Raw genomic sequence first — 22,489 nt, 5'->3', positions numbered from 1 at the left:
TGTATTAGAGCTATTTCTATGGTTTCCAAATCTTTACGCAAACTTCATTGATTGTTTTCGAGGCTACAGTTATAGGCTGAGAGAAGATTGTCTTAGGAGGGGATTTAGTAAAGGTTCAGCTAGCACAGAGAAGACCCTGTTCCATTTCTCCCATCCATTTATGAAGTATTTTCATTGGGAAGGCTCTAAGCAAACTTCCTCCAGTGCAGTGGTTCACAACCTTTTAATTTTTTTTTTACCAGGGATCACTCTCAAACATTAGTATCAAAACGGTTACCAAACCGTTTTTGGTCAATTTTAGATTTGTTTTGGTTATTTGGGGTGCCGATTCAGAAAACTGCATTGGATAGATCACATCAGCTCTAGTTTCTGATACAGAACATATGTTATCCAGTAGTCGCCATCCGCTCTCCCACAGAAAACCATTTTTAATAAGCCTTGGAAATATAAGAGGGTTTTGCAAGACCAGTCCCTCTCATTGCAACAGTGCAGTAACAAGGAGGTCGTGGACCATATTTCCGTTCTTGTGGACCACTGGTCTATAACGAAGTGGAAATATGTATGTTTGTTCGTTATGCAAAGGCTCCAACATAAGTTGATGGATCTGGACCAGACTTGGTGCACATACCATTCACTATCCAATTTAAAATACTGGCAGGGAATCAACTGAAAAATCCACCTTGTTTGTAGTAGGACCCCCAAAATGAATATGTATGTATGCAGTGCACAGATACAACTACAAGCTTTCATGGATAGTTAGCCTCTCCCCTCCCGACTTCCCCGTTGCCTTGGCACTGTAAGAGGGTTTTGCAAGACAGTCACCAGTCACTCTCATTGCCACGTGGTTTTGAGGCAACGGTGTAGTAAAGGTGAGGCCGCAAACCATGCTTTCGTTCTTGCAGATCACTGGTGGTCCAAGGACCACAGGTTGGGAACTACTGCTCTAGCTGGTCTGAGTCTCCCTACGGAGGTTGAGAAGATTGGGATATAAACATTTTAAATAAATAATAAATAAATAGTAGATAGGGTTGTCAGGTGTTTTTATTATTATTATATGGATCTCCCTTATTTTAAAACGAGAACATTTGTCTTCTGTAGGGCTGGCAGATATCTCTTATTGCAAGACATGTCCCCTCTCTCTGAGGGCTGGAAAAGATCTCCTTGTACAGAGACTGGACAATATGCCAAAAACGAATAATGTATTTTGAGGTGAGTCCTTCTTCAAGACAGAAATGTGTGTTTTAAAAGGACTATGTTAATTTAATAGAGAAATACACAGCTTTGTTATGTGAAATCAAAACTTTTACTTCGTATTTAAGTAGATTACGAACTTATTAACTCTTAATCCCTGACTGTCAACCCTGGATATCATGAACTTCGATTGCCCTTATTGTTATTTTGGAAACCTGGCAACACTAAGAGTGGATCTTCATGCAATTATAGAGAGGTGCTTCTTAATAATACACAGGCACAGAGGCGGAAAGATTAAGCAAGAAAATGTTCAGCCACTTACAAATGGCAGACTGTGAGCCATGCCAGACCCTATCTGTCTCTTCTCCTGCCTCTAAGACGGCTATTGCTCTGTATCTCACTCTATCTTTGGCAATAGTTTCCAATGGTCCACCCCCACACTACAAGCCAAAGACTTTAAAAAATGGTATATAGTATGACCACCAATCTACATCCAACAAAATAAGTCTTCCTAAGGAATTTTGTATGATTTTGGCAGAAGTTACCATAATATCACCTAGCACATTCCTTGAGGAGACACTTCTCTAAGAATTTCCTAGGTTCTCCAAGGTGACCTTATGGTAACTTCCAATTGATGTTGTTCATTTCAATACGATTCGCTATTGTCAATGTTTTCTGTTTCTACCATAAGTTCAGTAATAGATCCCTTGCCAAAATGGCAGCCATATTGAATCTCATAAACACAGGGCCAGAGATGAAGAGAGGAAGAAAGCTTAGGTGGCAAGATATGAATCTCAATGTTCCAAAATGGTTTTGGACTACCATTTCCTACAGTTTTCATGCTTCTCAGAGATTTTGGGGGGGGGGGGGGCGGGAGAGATGTATATTTTTTCAAGGGCCAAAATTAAATGCCTCCACCAGTGGAGTCTTACGCAACTGGCCTGGCTATCTCCTCATTCATTCCACTGAAAAGTCCCAACACAGAGATGGCCACTTACCTTGACATTGAGTCTCCTTCATGGCTGATTCATACCCAGCGGCACAGGTACAGGCTCCCACAGGTACCATCCATTCCCCGTCACCATTACAGTAGAGTTTTAAGGGCACTGATACTTCCACCGCATTCGGGATACAGGTCCCCGGAGCAATCACCAAGGAAGTCGGCTCTGCTCCAGTCAAGGTTTCAGGGAAAACAGCAAAGCCTGCGATGGTGCTGGAGCACTTCTTGTAGAAGGCACGGACAGAGATGAGAGACATGCAGGCTCCCAAGTCCTGGAAGGCCAAGTAAAAGCCGTTCTTGGAGAGAGGCCCAAAGCTGCGGACTTTGGTGTTCATTCGTCCAGATTCCAACTTGGAGAAACTCTCATCGGGGGCAATTGTATCCACTTTGATATACGGGTTTTCCATCCAGGATGGGTTGGAGGAAGTAGCAGAGTCGGTATCGGACTCATAGTAGAAAAGGTTGAAAGTCTCTTTGCAAGAGCCCGGGATGTTGGGGATGCTGTTACAATCGCGCACAGTGAACTTCAGCTCCACGTAAACACGCTGGATGTCATGCCGTTGGATGAACTGAGTGCGCAGCCAATTGTTTTGCTGAGCTTCCCGTACGTTGCAAACCTGGTACGTCCGGATGGGATTCATGGCCTCGTCGTAGCCACTGACTTCTTCCCACTGCATAAAGTTACAAGGAAAGTTTACATTACATTGATTGAATGAAAAGAAAGAAAAGGAAAGAGTCGGAAGGAAATAAGGAAGGGATCAGAGGTTAGAGAAAGGCAAACTAAATCAGGATATTAAGAAATGTCACTGAAATTCAAATGGCACCTGCTTTCCATTGAATGAAACAAGATGTGCTGATATCAGAGCTGGGAAATCTGACATTTATGAAGACCTATTTGTTCTGTGCCAAGCCATCCAGTTTTCTACAACTTCTCATCCATAAGGGCTAGAAACATGAGTTTCTCTCTTTTGAAATTATGTCTGGGATCCTTAAAATGACAAATGTTGTCATATGGTACTTACTCTGCTGGACCGGCCACATTGTCCAAATGCCCGACCACTGTCTCCCAAAGCAGTTGCTCTACTCCGAACTCAAGAATGGAAAACGGAATGTTGGAGGACAGGAAAAGAGATTTAAAGATGGGCTCAAAGCCAACCTTAAAAACTCTGGCATAGACACTGAGAACTGGGAAGCCCTGGCCCTTGAGCGCTCTAGCTAGAGGTCAGCTGTGACCAGCAGTGCTGTAGAATTTGAAGAGGCATGAATGAAGAGCAAAAGAGTGAAACGTGCCAAGACTAAGGTGTGTCAAGCCAACCCAAACTGGGACCGCCTTCCACCTGGAAAACAATGTCCTCAATGTGGGAGAACATGCAGATCAAGAAGAGGAGTCCACAGTAACCTACCTACCCACTGCCAGTACACCAAACTTGGAAGACTATCTTACTCGGTCAGCAAGGGATCACCTAAGTGAAGTGACTCCTGTAGAGTCAAATCAGAGCCTGGAAAATTTTTGGACTATTTATTTATTTACTGTATTTATATCCCGGCCTTCTCACCTCGAAGGGGATTCAGAGCAGCCATACAAAATAGGCATGAAGGACAAGAGAGAAGGAGCTGCTCTAATTTTGTGCGGGAGTTCCACAGCCAAGGGGTCACTACTGAGAAGGCCCTGTTTCTCGCCTCCACCAGCTGCACCTATGAAGGAGGTGGGACCGAGAGCAGGTCTGCCCCAGAATATCTTAATTTCCTAGATGGTTCATAAAGGGAGATACATTCATAGAATCATAGAATCAAAGAGTTGGAAGAGACCTCATGGGCCATCCAGTCCAACCCCCTGCCAAGAAGCAGGAATATTGCATTTAAATCACCCCTGACAGATGGCCATCCAGCCTCTGTTTAAAAGCTTCCAAAGAAGGAGCCTCCACCACACCATTCAGACAGGTAAGCTGGGCTGGAACCATTTAGGGCTTTATAGGCTAAAGCCAGCACTTCGAATTGTGCTCAGTAGCAGACTGGCAGCCAGTGGAGCTGACATAACAGGACTACTAACCTCAGTATCCTCCTGCCACAACCAATGGTGTTTGGACTACAAATCCCAGAGGCCACACAAGAAATACTGGCCAGGAGATTCTGGGAGTTGCAATTTAGATAATAACTTTTTAAATCACTGGTCCTACCCCAGATCGCTGTAGAAACTATGGTACCTCTAGCCCCATATTTTATGCCAGGGGTCCTCAGACGTTTTAAACAGAGGGCCAGGTAACAGTCCCTCAAACTGTTGGGAGGGCCAGATTATAATTTGAAAAATGCATGAATGAATTCCTATGCACACTGCACATATCTTATGCGTAGTGCAAAAAACAATTCAAAACAATACTATAATTAAAATGAAGAACAATTTTAACAAATACAAACTTATTAGTATTTCAATGGGGAGTGTGGGCCTGCTTTTGGTTTATGAGCCAAGATTGTTGTTGATGTTGTTGTGTGCTTTCAAGTTGTTTCAGACTTAGGTTGACCCTGAGCCAGGCCTGGGTAAATGACCTTGGAGGGCCGCATCTGGCCCTCGGGCCTTAGTTCGAAGACCCTTGTTTTATGCTCTGTTAGAGTATCCAATGTAAACTTTTTTCCAAACCTAACTTTTAAGGCTCTTTGAATGAAGAAAGCAGAAGTGAACCTGGGATTTTATATTTGCATGCGCCTCTGATCCGCCAGAGACTGACGGGCCTTCTCCTATTAAATTAACACTAATACCCATTACACACAAGATTAGCTGCAAAGGCAGGAGCACACAAGCCTTGAAGAGCAAGCAAGGCGAAATTAAAAACTAAACCTGCATCGGCATCAATTAGCAATCTTGGCACAATCTCAAGGCAATGAAAATGAGGTTCCCAGTGAACGTTATGTGAACGTAGGCAAACTTTGTCACTTGGTGTCAGTTTCCAATTTTCCAGATTTAGAAAAAAAAAAGAAAAAGAAGAATCCTAATCAATTGTAGAACAATTCTGGAGCAGTGTGGAAGGTAAAAGTGGTTTTCAAAAAATGTGCCTGGTCACAACTCTTATTATAGAAAGCAGAACACAGCCCTGCACATAAGAGTGTTTTTGTCGGAAGGCGAGTTGGAATGGAAAGAAAAAAGGAATCAATCTTTTAGCATTCATCGATGGCACAGATAAACCTGAAAGAGCTTTCTAATCAGAGCAACAAAGGAAGGGAGAAGAAATAAGAAACAAACCACGCATTTCCTTTCATCAACTTGCAATGGCACTTTTTCGTAGCAATTCAACCAAGTTATTAGTGAAAATCTTAACTCAATAATATTGGCAACATAAGTAGGAGATCAAGCAGCACCCTCAGGGCAGCTCTGGATGTAGCAAAGAAGGACAGTCAAGGGGATCTAAGACTACCTTCTTCTATTGCTCCTTAATTAGAAAAATGCCCTTTATGATGAGAACTGTATCTCTGTCTTCCCTGCAGACGTATTCCTGGAGGAGGGTGTGCAGTGCGTGTCAGCATATGCTCGGCAAAGGGCGTAGTAGTGCATTGCACATGAAGCCACCCACTTATGTAATCTCTCAAAGGAAGGACAAGACCAACCTGTACATGGACAGAGAATGGTTTCACTCAAAGCATTCTCAATCTGGATTAACCTCTCATTGGGTTTTCGAGGTGAAAAAGGGAGCAAAATCAGGACTGAATTCCCACTCGAAGCCAAGATGGCTAAACTGAAGCAGTTGTACTTTGGGCATATAATGTGATTCAATGGATAAGATACTATTTTTTTCATGTCAGAAGAGACTTGAGAAACTGCAAGTCGCTTCTGGTGTGAGAGACATTGCCCAGGGGATGCCTGGATGTTTTAGAATCCTGTGGGAGGCTTCTCTCATGTCTCCACATGAGAAGCTGGAGCTGACAGATGGGAGATCACCCCGCTCCCTGGATTCGAACAAGGGATGCCCGGATGTGCTACCATCCTGTGGGAAGCTTCTCTCATGTTTCCTCATGAAAAGCTGGAGCTGACAGATGGGATCTCACCCCGCTCCCAAGATTCGAACTGCCAACCTTCCAATCAACAGTCCTGCCAGCACGAGGGTTTAACAATACACTAATCCACTATTACAATAGTAAAATAATCCCAAGCATCGGATTCCTTGCTCCTATCATCCCGGAAGAATCTTAAGACATGGCTATTTGAGCGGGCATTTGAAAATACGGAGTAACCGATATAATAATGGAATAACTATATGGCAGAACTGGATTTTGTTTTAATGATTATCGATTGAAGTATATTTTATTATAATGGTTGATTTTATTGTTGCTGATGCTTTTTATATTGTATATTGTAATTGTGTCCTTGGTGGCATTGAATTCTTGCCTTGTAAACCGCCTCGAGTCGCCGGAAGGCTGAGAGGGGCGGTGTAGAAATGTACTAAATAAATAAATAATAAATAAGCATGTATTTGTTTCCACAACTTGTAAAAAAACACATCAAGCATCAATATACAATGAAACAGACGTATGTTATATTCACTGTGCTAAATATTATTTCTCTTTGTAAAATAATTTCCAATCAAAGATTCTTTAAACTGATTTTCTCTTAACAAAAATAGTTTTTCTTTTTTCTCTTTCTTCCACAAGATACAACAAACAGTTATATATACCGAAACATAGGTTTGTTGCATGCACAATACTAATTGCTATTTCTTTCTTGTAGAAGAGAGTTTCTAACCAAAGATTCTTTAAACAGATTTCCTCTTTAAAGCAATCGTTTCTTTTTCTTTCTTCAAGAAGGAAATTTCTAACAAAAGTTTCTATGCACAGATTTTCCTCTATGCTTCCTTATGGAGAGCTTCCTCTTCTCTTGAAGGAGACTTCCACAACCGGTTTCGACCTTAACAAAGTCATCTTCAGGTAGAAAAGTTCCATTGTATATTAATGCTTGTTGGTTTTTTTTTACAAGTTGTGGAAACAAATATATGCTTGGGATTATTTTACTACTGTAATAATGGATTAGTGCACTGTTGATTCAAGGGAATCCATTTTCTTTATAGCACAAGAGTTTAACTCATTGTGCCATTGGGGGCTCCAAGATACTAATGCAATGTTTTTCAACCTGCCAAATGCCATAACCCCTTAATACAGTTCTTCACGTTGTGGGGACCCACAACAATAAAGTTGCTACACCATAATTTTACTACTGTTATGAATCATAATGTAAATATTTCATATGCAGGATGTATTTTCATTCACTAGTCCAAATTTGGCACAAATACACAATATGCCCAAATTTGAATGCTGGTGGGGTTTCAGGGGATTGATTTTGTCATTTGAGAGTTGTAGCTGCTGGGATTTATAGTTCACCTACAATCAAAGAGCATTCTGAACTCTACCAATGATGGAACTGAACTAAAATTGGCACACTGAACTCCCACGACCAACAGAAAATACTGGGTTTGGTGGGCATTGACCTTGAGTTTGGGAGTTGTAGTTCACCTACATCCAGAGATCACTGTGGACTCAAACAATGATGGAACTGGACCAAATTTGGCACAAATACTCAATATGCCCAAATGTGAACACTGATGGATTTTGGGGAAAATAGACATTGTCATTTGGGAGTTGTAGTTGCTGGGATTTATAGTTGGAACTCTCTGCCCCGGAGTGTGGTGGAGGCTCCTTCTTTGGAAGCTTTTAAACAGAGGCTGGGTGGCCATCTGTCAAAGGTGCTTTGAATGCAATATCCCTACTTCTAGGCAGGGGGTTGGACTGGATGGCCCATGAGGTCTCTTCCAACTCTTTGATTCTATGATTCTAGTTCACCTACAATCAAAGAACATTCTGAACCTCACCAATGAGAGAAGTGGGCCAAACTTCCCACACGGAACCTGCATGACCAACAGAATATACTGTATTGTCGAAGGCTTTCATGGCCGGAATCCATGGGTTGTTGCAGGTTTTTCCGGGCTATATGGCCATGTTCTGGAGGCAATTTTTCTCCTGACGTTTCACCTGCATCTATGGCAAACATCCTCAGAGGTAATGACCTCATTACCTCTGAGGATGCTTGCCATAGATGCAGGCGAAACATCAGGAGAAAAATTGCCTCCAGAACATGGCCATATAGCCCGGAAAAACCTACAACAACCCAAGAATATACTGTGTTTTCTGATGGTCTTTGGAGACCCTTCTGACACCTCCCTAGTGACCCCCCCCCCATGGGTCCTGACCCCCAGGTTGAGAAACACTGTACTAATGAATGGCAAAGTGGAAGGCAGGAGGAAAAGGAGACTGAAACACAGGTGGATTGGTTCAGTTGATGAAATCAAATCCCTGAGTTTGCAAGACCAGAACAAAGATGTTGATAACCTGGACTTATTCATAGTGTTGCCATCAGTCAAAGTCAAGTTGATGGCAAATAACAACAGCAACGGCTAGGGTTGCAGGAGTAAAAAAAATAGAGAAGTCTCCTGTACCTTTAATGGCTGTATAGAAGAGGAAATTTTGGCAGTTGTTTCTTTTTACCTGGTTGCATGACAAGCAAAACCTGCTGAAATCCCTTCTTTTATGCAGCCATTAAAGGTACAAGACCCTCTCTCCAATTTTCACTCTGGCAACAAAAAGGCAGTAATCTAGTATTGCCTATTAAGTTTGAAAGGCAATCATTCAACCATAAAAGAAAAAGTATACGTATGGATACAATGCATCACAGGAAAACGGCTACATTTTATCTCTCCCTTTGCTGCGGCTTATGCCAGCTATTAAGCTGCTCCGGTTAAACCAGAAATGAGCAACTATACGGTTTGAAAGACTACGCTCGCTCATACAGCAGGTCTATTCTAAAATGCTAGTTCCAGACATTGAGTAATTTGAGAGTTTCCATTTGAAAAAATGTTTAATTTACACTTTTTTCTTAAATAGTGTCCAGAACTAGTGAACCTTCTTGGTTTACTCTCTATCGGCTTTCACGCATCCAGATTGCAGGAACCTTTGGCAGCTGTAGTTGGGCAAAATCCATGAAACCAAGGAAATTTGGATGGAACAAGGTGATATTTTAAAGAGAGGACATTTCCTCTTTCTATGCATTTTAGGCTTTAATATCCCACTCTGCCCCTTTACTAGAAAATGGAAAATCTTACCCCAGTTTCGGGATGAGCCACCCATGCCAGCTCAGACGTCACCCACTTTGTATCCATCAGTGTTTCTATAGAGAGAGAAAAGATGGGGAGAAACAGCATCAAGGTCACTGTTGCATATTACACAATGAAAATGAACAATTATAACAAGAGGGGCTGAAGCTGGATAGTTCATATTCTAATTGGTAATAGGGAAGGGAGGGCTAAGGGAGAAAGTACAATTAACGAAACCACTAATGAAAAATCAGTTGTGAATTCACAATGTCTTTTTCTGTCGCTAGAACTCCTTTTCTCCCACCCTTTGTTCTTGATGGAAGTAAAAGATTTTTAGAAGACCAGTATTCGGAGGAAGGTTAGGAAACAGACTTGAAATGTATTTTTGAAGGCTTTCATGGCCGGACTCACTGGGTTGTTGCGAATTTTTTGGGCTGTATGGCCATGTTCCAGAAGCATTCTCTCCTGATGTTTAGCCTGCAGCTATGGCAGGCATCCTCAGAGGTTGTGAGGTCTGTTAGAAACTAGGAAACTGGGGTTTATATATCTGTGGAATGTCCAGGATGGGAGAAAGAACTCTTGTCTGCTGGAGGTAGGTGTGAATGTTGCAGTTGGCCATCTTGATTAACAATTAATGGCCCATTAAATGCCCCATCTCTCCACTCCCATCTTCCCACAGTTGGCCATCTTGATTAACATTTAATGGCCTAGCAGTTTCATGGTCTGGCTTCTTACTAGTTGGAGGAATCCTTTGTTGGGAGGTATTAGCTGGCCTTGATTGTTACTTGCTTGGAATTCCCCTGTTTTTGATTGTTGTTCTTTGCATTTAGGAAGAAGCTTACACATGTTCTCTAGAAGTTTCAAAATGCTTTTCTGTACTTATGCTACACATTCCAAGCTTGGGTTGTTTGGCTTTGAGCATGTTAATTTGGATAAAATGTTTGCTGATACATGTTGAATGCATTTTCTTTGTTGTGGTGTAGCAACTTATTACTATAATGTCCCTGTTTTCCTATTTTTCAATTTGCCCCTGGTAACAAATTTTCTGTTAAAGAAGTAATGCTGAGGAACACAGTTATGTATCCAGACTTCACATGGATATGTGAAACTGCAAGTACTAGTGAATTCAATGTGTTGTCGAAGGCTTTCATGGCCGGAATCACTGGATTGCTGTATGGCCATGCTTCTGGATTATGGCCATACAGCCCAGAAAACTCACAGCAACCCAAGAGTGAATTCTATTGAAATGAAGGATTTCTGTATCAAGAATACCATAGAGACACTCTGAAGGACCTAAAAATGCCTGTCAGGTGTAGATAAATGAAATTGTAGATACTGGTCTTGTGGATTCAGAGGTCATACTGTCCTTTCTTAACTGAGTTATAACTCTATATTATATCATAAGACTGGCTTTGATATATGAAATGATTAAGGAAAGATGATTTGTACATGATCAGGGTACATGGGTTCCTTATTTCCAAAATTACACTCAGATCCTCCAGGAAGAAAAAAAAAGTATTTTTGCTTGGACCTGTGAAACACTAGATAAACACTGAAGAAACTCCTTTCAAAAAGAAAAAAAGAACAAGCAATGGAAGCAAAGTTGGAAGATAAGTTCCAAATCCCAACTGAACTCTACAGCTGGAAGAATTAACGGCCATTGTGTCATTGTGGTTATCACAATTTTATATGTTGAGACAAGTTGAGTGGTTCTCAATCTTTAATCCTTAGGGTAGCTCTAGTTCCCAGAATTCCTGTCCATCAGCCATACTAGCTTGGGCTCCTGGAAGCTGAAGTTTAGAACATCTGGAGAACCTTAGCTGAACCACTGGTCTGAACTAACAACAACAACAAAAACCCACAAGCGCACATATGTAATTAGAACGATCCCATCCTCTCTTTGGCACAGAGAAAAGACGAGAGAGGCTGCCCCATCTCTCCACTCCCATCCTCCCACACTTTGGTGGACTGAGCTGTTATTTGCAGTGGCTCCGTGTGAAAAAGGGCCTTTTTCCCATGACTCGGGTGGCGTGGATCTCAAGCAGGTTTATCCAGCAGTGGAAAAAGTGGAGGTTGCCTCTCTCTGGCATTGCTCCCTTGTGAATATTTTCAAAGAGGGGAGAGAATTTGGCCGTCTGGACTACATTCCAGCAGCAGATGAGCAGCCAAACCTCCCAGTCTGCATTCCCCAAAGAGCCGCCCTACTCCCAACTCCCAGCTCTTTGGGAGGAAGAGCATGCGCGCATGCTCCCAGAAACCACAGGGATGGCTTATTTGGGGTGCTGTTGGGTCTGTAAACACAGAAAGCTGGGACCCATCCTCCACATACCCCCCCGCCCCCCAACAGACTCCCAAGCAGCAATGAGTTGATTTACAGAAACGGTTCCCGACTTTTTTTTTTTTTACCAGGAACCACTTTGACCAGGAACCACTCTTCAACATCAGTACCAAATGGGTTCCGAATCAGTTTTTTGGGGGGCAACTTTAGATTTGGTGTGGTTATCTGAGAAAATTGCATTGGATAGACCATATCAGCTCTAGTTTCTGATACAGAACATATGCCATCTAGTAGTTGCCATTTGCTCACCCACAGAACACCATAATTAATAATCTAGAGCTACGGACCTTATTTTAGGCCCACAGGTTGGGAATCACTGATTTCTAGCCTCCCCAAGTTTGTTTCAAAGATCAAGAAATGGTTGACACAGAATCAAATCCTGGAGTGGTGAGATTTCACCTAAGACGTTCAGGACTAAGCAGGACCTCCAAAGAAACAGCCAAGTGGCCACCACAGTTTGTGGCACTCTTCTTTGGCAAGCGGTTTGGCAAAAGCATTTCCATAGTTACAGAGAGATCCCTGCCAACTGCAGAACCCATATCGATGAATTCTCTTGGAATTTGCTAGGTCTACCAGGTGATTTCATAATTGGGGGGGGGGGGGGTCCAACCAGGTGATTTCCTTATGGGGAGAAGGGTGGGGTAGAAATATACAAAATAAATAAATAATAAATGCTAGCTATCCTCTGCCACGCATTGCTGTGGCCCAGTCTGTGTATATGTGTTTTGTGTGTCTATATGTGTGTGTGTGTGTGTATATATATTTGTGTATAGGTGTATATCTGTGTGTTTGCGTATATATGTATGTGGCTTTGTGCATGCATTGTAATGTATTTTTTAAATTTTGGCTTTTTAAGTCTCTTCTGCTGTGTTTTTCAGTATTTTTATGACTGATGGTCACTTGTTGGCCTGATAGGTGTATTGTGTTCAAATTTATCCAGTGGTTTTTGAGTTATGTCAATCCCACAAACTAACATTACATTACATTACATTACATTACATTACATTACATTACATTGCATTTGTTTATTTATTTATTTATTTCCATCCATCCACGACATGCGAGTGTGGAGAAGAGCAAAGCACTGACCTCCTGCTGCAATGCACCCTGAGCCCTGCCACATGCACAATGGAGGACCTTCTTGCAGCAACACCAGAAGCACTCCAAGTGGCCAGATACTGGTCAAAGGACATTTAATCAACTACTAAACTCACAAATTTTGTATTTTGTCTGTCTGTTTGTTTGTTTGTTTGTTTTGTTCTGTTAGAAATGTAAAACAATTGACTGGTTGCCCTGACACGACAAATAAATAAATTTATATAGATAGATTTTCCTTGGGAGTGAAGACAGTGTTGGGTTGAAGGACATAGCAAATTCCTAGAGGAGTACCTCCAAGTCCCTTAAAAATTGCTAAGCCCTCCAACACAATTCTATGGCATGCTGGGACCAGAAAAGAGGTCATTCAATAGTGTTCGGTCTTAGTCATGGTTTCATGTAACAACGGTCCAGCCCAAAACTCCTGCAGATATAGAAGTTTTACTGTTTTGACAAAAGGACTACAGTTTGGGTAGCCGTACATTTTTTTTTTATTTGGTACATGATATTTGTGAATGTTGAACTATCAGATAACACAGGTGCCTCAGTAATCCATGTGGATAATTTTTGATTTATTTTGGATTTTGAAATTCTGGATAAGGGAAGCTCAGCCTGTCTTCGAGTCAGCATGCAGCTTTTGCCTGAATCTTATCCTGGATTTTTTTTTTTAAAAAAGACTGCTAATTGAGATTATTTTGCCAATGAAGTGAAAGGTATTAGGCCACCAGCACCATTGCCAACAAACTTCTACTATCCTGTAAACAACGTTTTGGTTTCAGACTGTGGTTCCGACTTCAAAAAAGAATAGCAAAACTAGATAGGCCCAACTGTTCATAAAAACACTCCTTAATAATTACAGCACAGACCATAATTTGGCAGGGAACTCAAGGCACAGCTTATTTAGCGTGGTGTTTAAGTCGCCCTTGCAATCAGCATCCTGCTATCTGTGTAAACAAATCCTTTTCCAAAGTCATCTCGCAATCCAGTTCGTTCTCTGAACTACACACTAACAGGAAAATGGACTTTACATTCTTGTATTCTCTTTACCGTCGCTGCATACACAAGAACACAGCATTCAGTGTTGATTAATCCATGTTATAGCCTCAGGTTTGGAATTAGCAATCAATCACTCGAAGGAGGAAAGAGACTGGCATGTCTAAAGCTACCGGAGAAGTTCCTGTCAAGAATGATATGCCAGGCAAGGCTTTCTTGGCTCACAGTTCACTTTCTTAAACACTATACTTTTGCTTCCTTAGACAGTAAGGAGAGATCTGACACCAACGTCTTGGCATAGCGCAGCTCCATATATTATTGGTTTTTCAAAATCAGACATGGATTTTCACCACCTCTTTGTTTATTTTTTTCCTTTTGGGGAGGGGAAACAATACAACTGTTGATTTATTGGAAGCACTTAATAACTTGACAAACAAATCTGTAGGCATCTCTCAAGATGTTTGATAAATGAATGACTTATTGCTATTACTATTATTATTATTTGCCCACATCTCCCCATGGCTTGGGGTGGGAAGCACAACATGGTTAAAACAGACAGACAAATACAACAACATCATTAACTGCATATATCAAAATACACACAACAAAGACCAATACTAATAGCATGCAGGCTAAAAGATGGTATACACATGCAACAATGATTTCAAATACTGTAAAGATAAGCATTGTTTTATTATGTATTAGGTGTTGTTTCTTTCTAAGGTGTTACGTATCTACCAAGAAAGACTTCAGAAGCATATACAGTCCAAAAGGTGTTGGGCTTTTTGATCAATAAATCATTGTTTTATTGATGGAGCACCTTGAGATACGTGACTGAAATCTTTTGCATTTGGGAGGAATGGGGGTGTATTTTTTATTGTAGCTTTAAATGCATTTTCAATGAAATGCAGACACAGAAAGGGGGGGGGGGTGTTTCCTGGCTCGATTGCAGTAGGTGTGAAAAAGGTCTTGGAGTCCTTATGGACAGGAAGGTGAACATGAGCCAGGAATGTGATGTGGCGGCAAAAAAAGCCAATGGGATTTTGGCCTGCATAAATAGGAGTCTAGTGTCTAGATCCAGAGAAGTCATGCTATCTGTCTATTCTGCCTTGGTCAGACCACACCTGAAATATTATGCCCAATTCTGGGCACCACAACCGAAGGGAGATGTTGACAAGCTGGAATGTGTCCAGAGGATGGTGACTAAAATGATCAAGAGTCTTGAGAACAAGCCCTATGAGGAGTGGCTGAAAGAACTGGGCATGTTTAGCCTGTGGAAGAGAAGGCTGAGAGGAGAAATGATGAGGACCATGTATCAAGAGGTGAGGGGAATTCATAGAGGAGGGAGCAGGCTTGTTTTCTGCTGCCCTGGGGACTAGAACACAGAACAATGGCTTCAAACTACAGGAAAGGAGATTCCACCTGAACATTAGGAAGAACTTCCTAACTGTGAGAGCTGTTCAGCAGTGGAACTCTCTGCCCTGGAGTGTGGTGGAGGCTCCTTCTTTGGAGGTTTTTAAACAGAGGCTGGATGGCCATCTGTTGGGGATGATTAGCAGGGGGTTGGACTGGGTAGCCCACGAGGTCTCTTCCAACTCTATGATTCATATTTTTATGTTCATAACACAAAAAATAAACTTTTTTTCATTTTTCCTCGTTTTTATTGCATGTGCCGTTTTGCGTCATGTTTCACGTTAGCCACCTTGAGTTCCTATATTGGGAGAAAGGCGGGATAAAAATAAAGTATGTAAATAAATAAACCTTGGGCAAGTCACACTCTTTCAGCTCCCCCCAAAACCCATGATAGGTTATCATTGTAGGGTTAATGTAAGTCGGATTTGAGTTGAAGGCATACGAGAACAATAAAAAGTAGTTCCTGTCGATACCACACAAGATAGGAGAAGAAAATAAGAAGCTGGGTTGGTCTGTCCTGAGGCCCTTTCACTTAACATAATTACAGTATAATGATTCTATGTTAACTGCCACGGATGCAGCCATAAAATCCTGGGATTTTCAGTTTAGTGAGATATTAATGCTGGAGAATGCTCCAGCTGGTGTGGCCCTTTCATACTACACAACTGCAGCACAATTATTTCACTTTAACTGCTATGGCTGCATCCTATGGGCTCCTGGGATGTGCAGTTTAGCAAAGGTACTAGAGCTCTCTGGCTGAGAGTTCCAAATATCCCTCCTCAACTACAAATTCTTAATTCCATAGAAACTTGGCCTTGCAATTAAAGTGAAATTGTAATGGTTTTATAGAATCATAGAATCATAGAATCAAAGAGTTGGAAGAGACCTCATGGGCCATCCAGTCCAACCCCATTCTGCCAAGAAGCAGGAATATTGCATTCAAATCACCCCTGACAGATGGCCATCCAGCCTCTGTTTAAAAGCTTCCAAAGAAGGAGCCTCCACCACACTCCGGGACAGAGAGTTCCACTGCTGAACGGCTCTCACAGTCAGGAAGTTCTTCCTCGTGTTCAGATGGGATCTCCTCTCTTGTAGTTTGAAGCCATTGTTCCACGTCCTAGTCTCCAAGGAAGCAGAAAACAAGCTTGCTCCCTCCTCCCTGTGGCTTCCTCTCACATATTTATACATGGCTATCATATCCCCTCTCAGCCTTCTCTTCTTCAGGCTAAACATGCCCAGCTCCTTAAGCCGTTCCTCATAGGGCTTGTTCTCCAGACCTTTTATCATTTTAACTGTGTAAAAGAAAAATGTTCCCATGTTTTAGGTACAAAGAGGACCATTTCCTGCATACGCCTACAAGACCCAAGTCTGTACTATGAGGCACAGAAAGTATCTCAGCTAAATGAGAAAAAAAATACTCGACACAAGGACAGCAAGCTATTTGAACATCTTGGCTTCTCTGCAAGGGTTGCCAGAGTGAAAACTAGAGAGGGCTCTTATAACGTCAATGGTTTTTGTAGAGAAGGAAATATCTGCGGTTGTTTTTTGCAAAGCAAGGTAGCAAGCAACACTTGCTGCAATTCCTCTTCAACACGCCATTCAAAACCCACTAACAGTCCCAAATAGAGGAAATGGAATAAAAGAAGATTTATGTAAGTGCTGACTCATTATTTCACAATATATATCTGTTTTAGTTGGAATCCTGTAAACAGGATTCAGGAAAAAACAGTAAATCCCATTCTATTCATTCCAACTCACAGATCAAGCAAGGGTGCATCTACATGGTAGAGTCACTGAAGTATGACACCACTTTAAGTGACATTGCAAAATCCCATTCTATCCATTCCAACTCACAGATCAAGCAAGGATGTATCTACATGGTAGAGTCAATGCAGTTTGACACCACTTTAACTGTCATGGCTCAGTGCTATAGAATCCTAGGAGTTGTAGGTTTGACAAAGTCAATGCTGTGCAATCCTAAGACTTGTATTTTTATTCAATATTAGTGGTACCCACCACGTGTTGCTGCGGTCAACCTTTCCTCCTTCTTTCTCTCCTACTTTCTTTCTCTCCTTCCTTCCTTCCTTCCTTCCTTCCTTCCTTCCTTCCTTCCTTCCTTTCTTTTTTTCTTTCATTCTCTCCTTCCTTCCTTCTCTTTCTTTTCCCTTCATTCCTCCCCTTTTCTTTCCTTTCTCCCCTTTCTTCCTTCTCTGACTATTCTTGGACTGCAACTCCCAGCAGTCCTCCTGATCAATCTATCTACCTACCTATCTATCTCTATCTAATCTATCTATCTTATCTATCTGGAGGATTGCTGGGAGTTGCAGTCTGGGAATAGGAAATTGGACATATGCAGGGATTGGGATGCTCTCAAAGAAATCCAACAAGAAGAAAGCTTGCAGCTTGGAAGCAGTGCATTTGGATCATCCTCCTCTTCTAAAGGGCCTGGTCTAGGGGATGCTGGGAGCTGTAATCCAAAAGAGAGTGTGAGTATGCTATTGTGTGTGTTGTTTTCTGGGGAGAGTCGTTTTGCGCATGCATTGTACCTTCTTTTTGCTTTTTTGGCTTTTTAAGTCCCTTCCACTGTGTTTTTCAGTGTTTTTGTGAGTGATGGTCACTTATTGGCCTGATACGTGAACTGTGTCCAAATTTCGTGTCAATTCATCCAGTGGTTTTTTAGTTATGTTAATTCCACAAACGAACATTACATTTTTATTTATATAGATTTACCTTTTTCTGCTAAAGGGTGCTGGTGCCTCAGTGAACCACAACTCCCAGGATTCCAGTGCATTGAGTCACAGAAGTTAAAGTGGTGTCAAGCTGAATCAATTTTACAGTGTAGATGCACCCAAAGTGGAGTTTTTAAATAATTATGCAACATTTTCTTTGACAAGAAGACCCTGTCCTAGGACAACCAACACATTGAACCAGCAAAAAACTCCAAAAAACCAACAGAAAACTCCATAGGACTCCCCTTGACCTTGCCTTCCTCTTTAGCATGTGTCCGAGGGGTGAAGCCAAAACATACACACATTTTAAAAAAACTCACAACCCCCTCAGGAAATTCCCTTCTCGGAGGTATGTTCAGCCAGAGAGTGGTGATCCATGACAGATGCCGCATCCTGACAGGAGATGCGCTCTCTGAATCTTGATTTTGGCAGACTCTACAAGTTCACTTGAAAGACAGATGATGAGCAAAGAGGCACAAGGATGCAAAGGGAGCTAAAAATAAGAATTAAAAAAAATACATGCTATCCTAACAATAATTAGAAAACTCAGTGAGCAGTCAACCACACACTTGCAAGAAAGCTCGGAAAGACAAAGAACGAAAGGCCAAAGAAAATGTTCATGCACTTCATGCTTGGAGAGCGGAGGAGCAGAAGGGAAAGACAGAAATAAAATGCTAAGCCTGTTCCAACACTGGAATTGGGAAGAAGCTGATCGTTTTCTGCCAAAGCTCTTCTGTCTTTAGGGGCATGGCTTAAATGCAATTGCTGAAACTCCTTCCTGGGATGAGTATACTTTCAACATACCTTTTAAAAGAGGGTACTTAAAATTCTTTAGGTAAAAATAAAGGTTTTCCCTTGACATTAAGTCTAGTCATGTCCAACTCTGGAAGATGGTACTCATCTCCATTTTATGCCGAAGAACCGGTGTTGTCCGTAGACACCTCCAAGGTCTGCATGGAACGCCGTTACCTTCCCCCCAGAGTAGTACCTATTGATCTACCCAGATTTGCATGTGTTCAAATTGCTAGGTTGACAGAAGTTGGGGCTAACAGCGGGAGCTCACCCCTCTCCCCAGATTTGAACCTGCAACCTTTCAGTCAGCAAGTTCAGCAGCTCAGTGGTTTAGCCCACTGTGCCACCAGGGGCTCCAGTGGGTTAGATACAGGTTTTGAAAAAAAGTTGGGTATTTTTTATTTCGAAAGATAAGCAACTACACAGGAGATGCCTCTCCACTACAAAATTAATGCAGTTTGATAGCACTTTTACCTGCTATGGCTCAATGCTATTGAATCCTGGATTTTGTAGTTTGGTGAAGCACCAGCACTACTTAGCAGGTTAACTATCTTGTGAAACCACAACACTCAGGATTACATAGAAAGAAAGCTAAAGACATCTAGTCTTGTTGAAGGCTTTCATGCCCGGAATCACTGGGTTGTTGTAGGTTTTTTCGGGCTATATGGCCATGGTCTAGAGGCATTATCTCCTGACGTTTCGCCTGCATTTATGGCAAGCATCCTCAGAGGTAGTGAAGCACCTCTGAGGATGCTTGCCATAGATGCAGGCGAAACATCAGGAGAGAATGCCTCTAGACCATGGCCATATAGCCCAAAAAAACCTACAACAACATCTAGTCTTCTCTGCCAAATGATTCTCCATTCTTTGGTGGTTCCCATATTTTGGTCCTCCAGGTGTTTTGGACTTCAGCTCCCAGAATTCCTGACAGTTGGCCATGTTAGTTGAACTGAAGTACTAATCAACTAGAGGACCAAAGGATGGGAACTACAGCTGTGGTTGATTAGGTCTGGAACTGTTATCCTTTGATGCTTCTCAGAAACCCAGATGCCATGTCAACTGAATGCAACCAACAACATCCCAAGGTCCCTCTTCATTTGCGGTCGTATTCCGAAGACTGGAATGCAAGCAGGTTTCCCCACTCTTCCCTAATTGCAATGTTGTTGTTTTTATGCCTCGATGCATATTTTATGTTCCTTTTGGCCACAGTTTGTGCAATGTTTATGTAAGATGTGTTGCATGGGTGTCTGTGTGTGTATTTAAGAACACCGCCACAAATTTGGCAGGGTAATTCGACCTCTTATGAGACAAGGAGCTGCTGAAGAATGAAACACTGGTACTTATGGCAAAGGTTTCTTTTCAACTTCAAGGATTGCCTCTCCACTGGAGAAACTAGGCATACAAACAATGACACAACAAGCTGAGAGATTTTTAAAGGAGGGTAGGGTTCTTTCATTACAAAAACACTGCTCTAAATACCTGCCTAAATTGCATTTACCCTTTTTTTTTTGCATCTACACTAGCATCTCAAAAACTAGGAGTGTGTTTACGCTGTAGAACTAATGCAGTTTGACACCACCTTAAGTGTTTTAGTTCATTGCTATGGGATATGTAGTTTGGTAAGGCATTAGCACTTTAGCAAAGAAGAATAAGCAAAGGTAAAGGTTAAGTCTAGTCCTATCTGACTGTGAGGGATGGTGATATCTCCATTTCTAAGCCGAAGAGCCAGCATTATCCATAGACACCTCCAAGTTCATGTGGCCAGCATAACTGCATGGAATGCCGTTACTTTCCCACTGGAACGGAACCTATTGATCTACTCACATTTGCATGTTTTTGAGCTGCTAGGTTGGCAGAAGCTGGGGCTGACAGTGGAAGCTCACGCAACTCCCCAGATTCAAACCTGCAACCTTTCAGTCAATTTATTATTATTTATTTACTGTGCTAATATACCGCTGTTCTCAGCCCGGGGGTGACTCACAGCGGTGTACAACATAGAGAGGACAGGGTGCAAATTACAAGACACAATCTAAAATCAATCTAGCAATAACAAAAACATCGTCATCAACAACATCAACAATATCAATATCAATAATACAAACAAGCTCAGCAGCTCAGAAGTTTAACCCACTGCACCACCGGGTGCCTCATAAACTCCACACGGTGATATATATTGTCAGTTAAATAGGAAATATACTGTACGTCACTGAAACAATATTGCAAGGGCAATATTCCCCACCATTACTCTACATAAGCAAACATCTTTAATTTCCTCCCAAGAACCCAGTTCCTAGCCTCTGTTCCCCAAAAATTGTGGAAAGGGGGCACATCTTGTTTCAAGACAAAAAATATTTGCAAAAGCTCCATCTTCCAAACCATCAGATCTCCTAAAATGAACATATACAAGGCTCTGGGGAAAAATTACAAGTTGCTTTTTCCAACAATGATTTAGCCGTTTTGTAAAAGGTACGTGCAAAACATGCTACAACTGTCTGTTTTGCTCTGATTAATTAGAACATGTGCATATTTTACATACACTTAACCAGGAAACCCCCTGAATTTGTACCTTTCCTGTCAATATGAAATGCAAAGTGGTCCTCGGAGACACTTTGGACAAAGGTCAATGAATTCTGAAACTTTTATGTTGTCAGATGGTGAGAAATTACATATTTTGTATACAACCTCAGGCATTTCCAACAGAAAGATAACTAATCATGATAAAATAATGAATATTATTCAACATTGCCATGGAAGTAAAGTGCAGCAGTATCTTCCATGCAAAAGACACAGACTTCTACAACACCGTATGTCTATGTGCATTATCTTTCTTGGACAAAAACTGGATCAATAGATTAATTATAATGACATTCCTACTAAAAGTGGAAACTTGGCACTGGGGGATTTCACCCTGGGCAGGAATCTTCACAACAAGCCATAATTTCTCTTTAAAATGCAGACATGTCTTCCCTCCCTCAAAGCATCTGGAATGGTAGTTGGGAAACTCTAAATTTATGTCCACATCATAAATTCTGCTATCTATACTGCATCCCAATGGCATGCTACAGTAAAACGAAAATGCGAGTTTTCCCGAAATGAAATATTTCATGAAAGATGAGCCCTTAACTTTTCTTGATTTTATTTTCAAGGGGAAGTTCCCCATCCTATGCTAACTGGAAAACACACGCAGTGAGAGCACAACATCAAAGCAGAGGGGACAATAAAACCTTCACATTACAGTTTTATTTTTCCCCAGCTGTAAAATCAGGGAAGAGCCAGTGTGGCGTAGTCGTTTGAACATGGACTATGGGCACTTCCAGACAGCAGCAAATTGCGGGTTCAAAACACTATACCCAGTGCTCTATGATGTCAACATGGATTCCAAAGCCCAGCAGCTTTTTGGCAGTGGCCCAACTCACTACACCCAGAAGCAAGCATAACGAAGCCCATAGTTTGGGACTGTCTGTAGAATCTTTTGTGAAGCAAGCATAACCAAGCCCATAGTTTGGGACTGTCTGTAGAATCTTTTGTGAACTAGGGAATGCCCTAAGTCAAGCAGAAAGGAAGTGATGAGTCAAGATAAAAGAGCAACCACAGCAAAGTCATGGAGGAGGAGGAGGAGATGAGGAGGAAAGATTTCAATGGGGGCAACCAGATCAGATCATAGAACAAAGAGTGCGACTGCCTCTGCCAATGCTCCTGGGATGCACTGAGGAAAGCAGTACAGTATCTATCTCATTTCTGGGTGGTGCCCCTGATTAAGCCTCCGATTCCAGGATTTACTGCAGGCAAGTCAGAACCTCATTAAGAAGTT

The 22,489-nt window shown here is 41.7% G+C and overlaps 1 protein-coding gene across 1 annotated transcript in view; it reads right to left on the bottom strand.

Moving 5' to 3' along the window:
* Positions 1 to 22,489, bottom strand: part of EPHB3 (EPH receptor B3) — a 145,994-nt gene that overhangs the window by 77,060 nt on the left and 46,445 nt on the right. The window contains exons 2-3 of the mRNA XM_060767418.2: positions 9,328 to 9,392; positions 2,190 to 2,862 (exon numbers count right to left, since the gene is read on the bottom strand). Coding sequence (XP_060623401.2) covers positions 2,190 to 2,862; positions 9,328 to 9,392 — 738 coding nt within the window. The remainder of the gene's footprint in view (positions 1 to 2,189; positions 2,863 to 9,327; positions 9,393 to 22,489) is intronic.

The sequence above is a fragment of the Anolis sagrei genome, chromosome 3 (genome assembly GCF_037176765.1).
Source record: "Anolis sagrei isolate rAnoSag1 chromosome 3, rAnoSag1.mat, whole genome shotgun sequence".
NCBI classification, from domain to species: domain Eukaryota; kingdom Metazoa; phylum Chordata; class Lepidosauria; order Squamata; family Dactyloidae; genus Anolis; species Anolis sagrei.
This window is presented reverse-complemented; position numbering and strand designations above follow the sequence as displayed.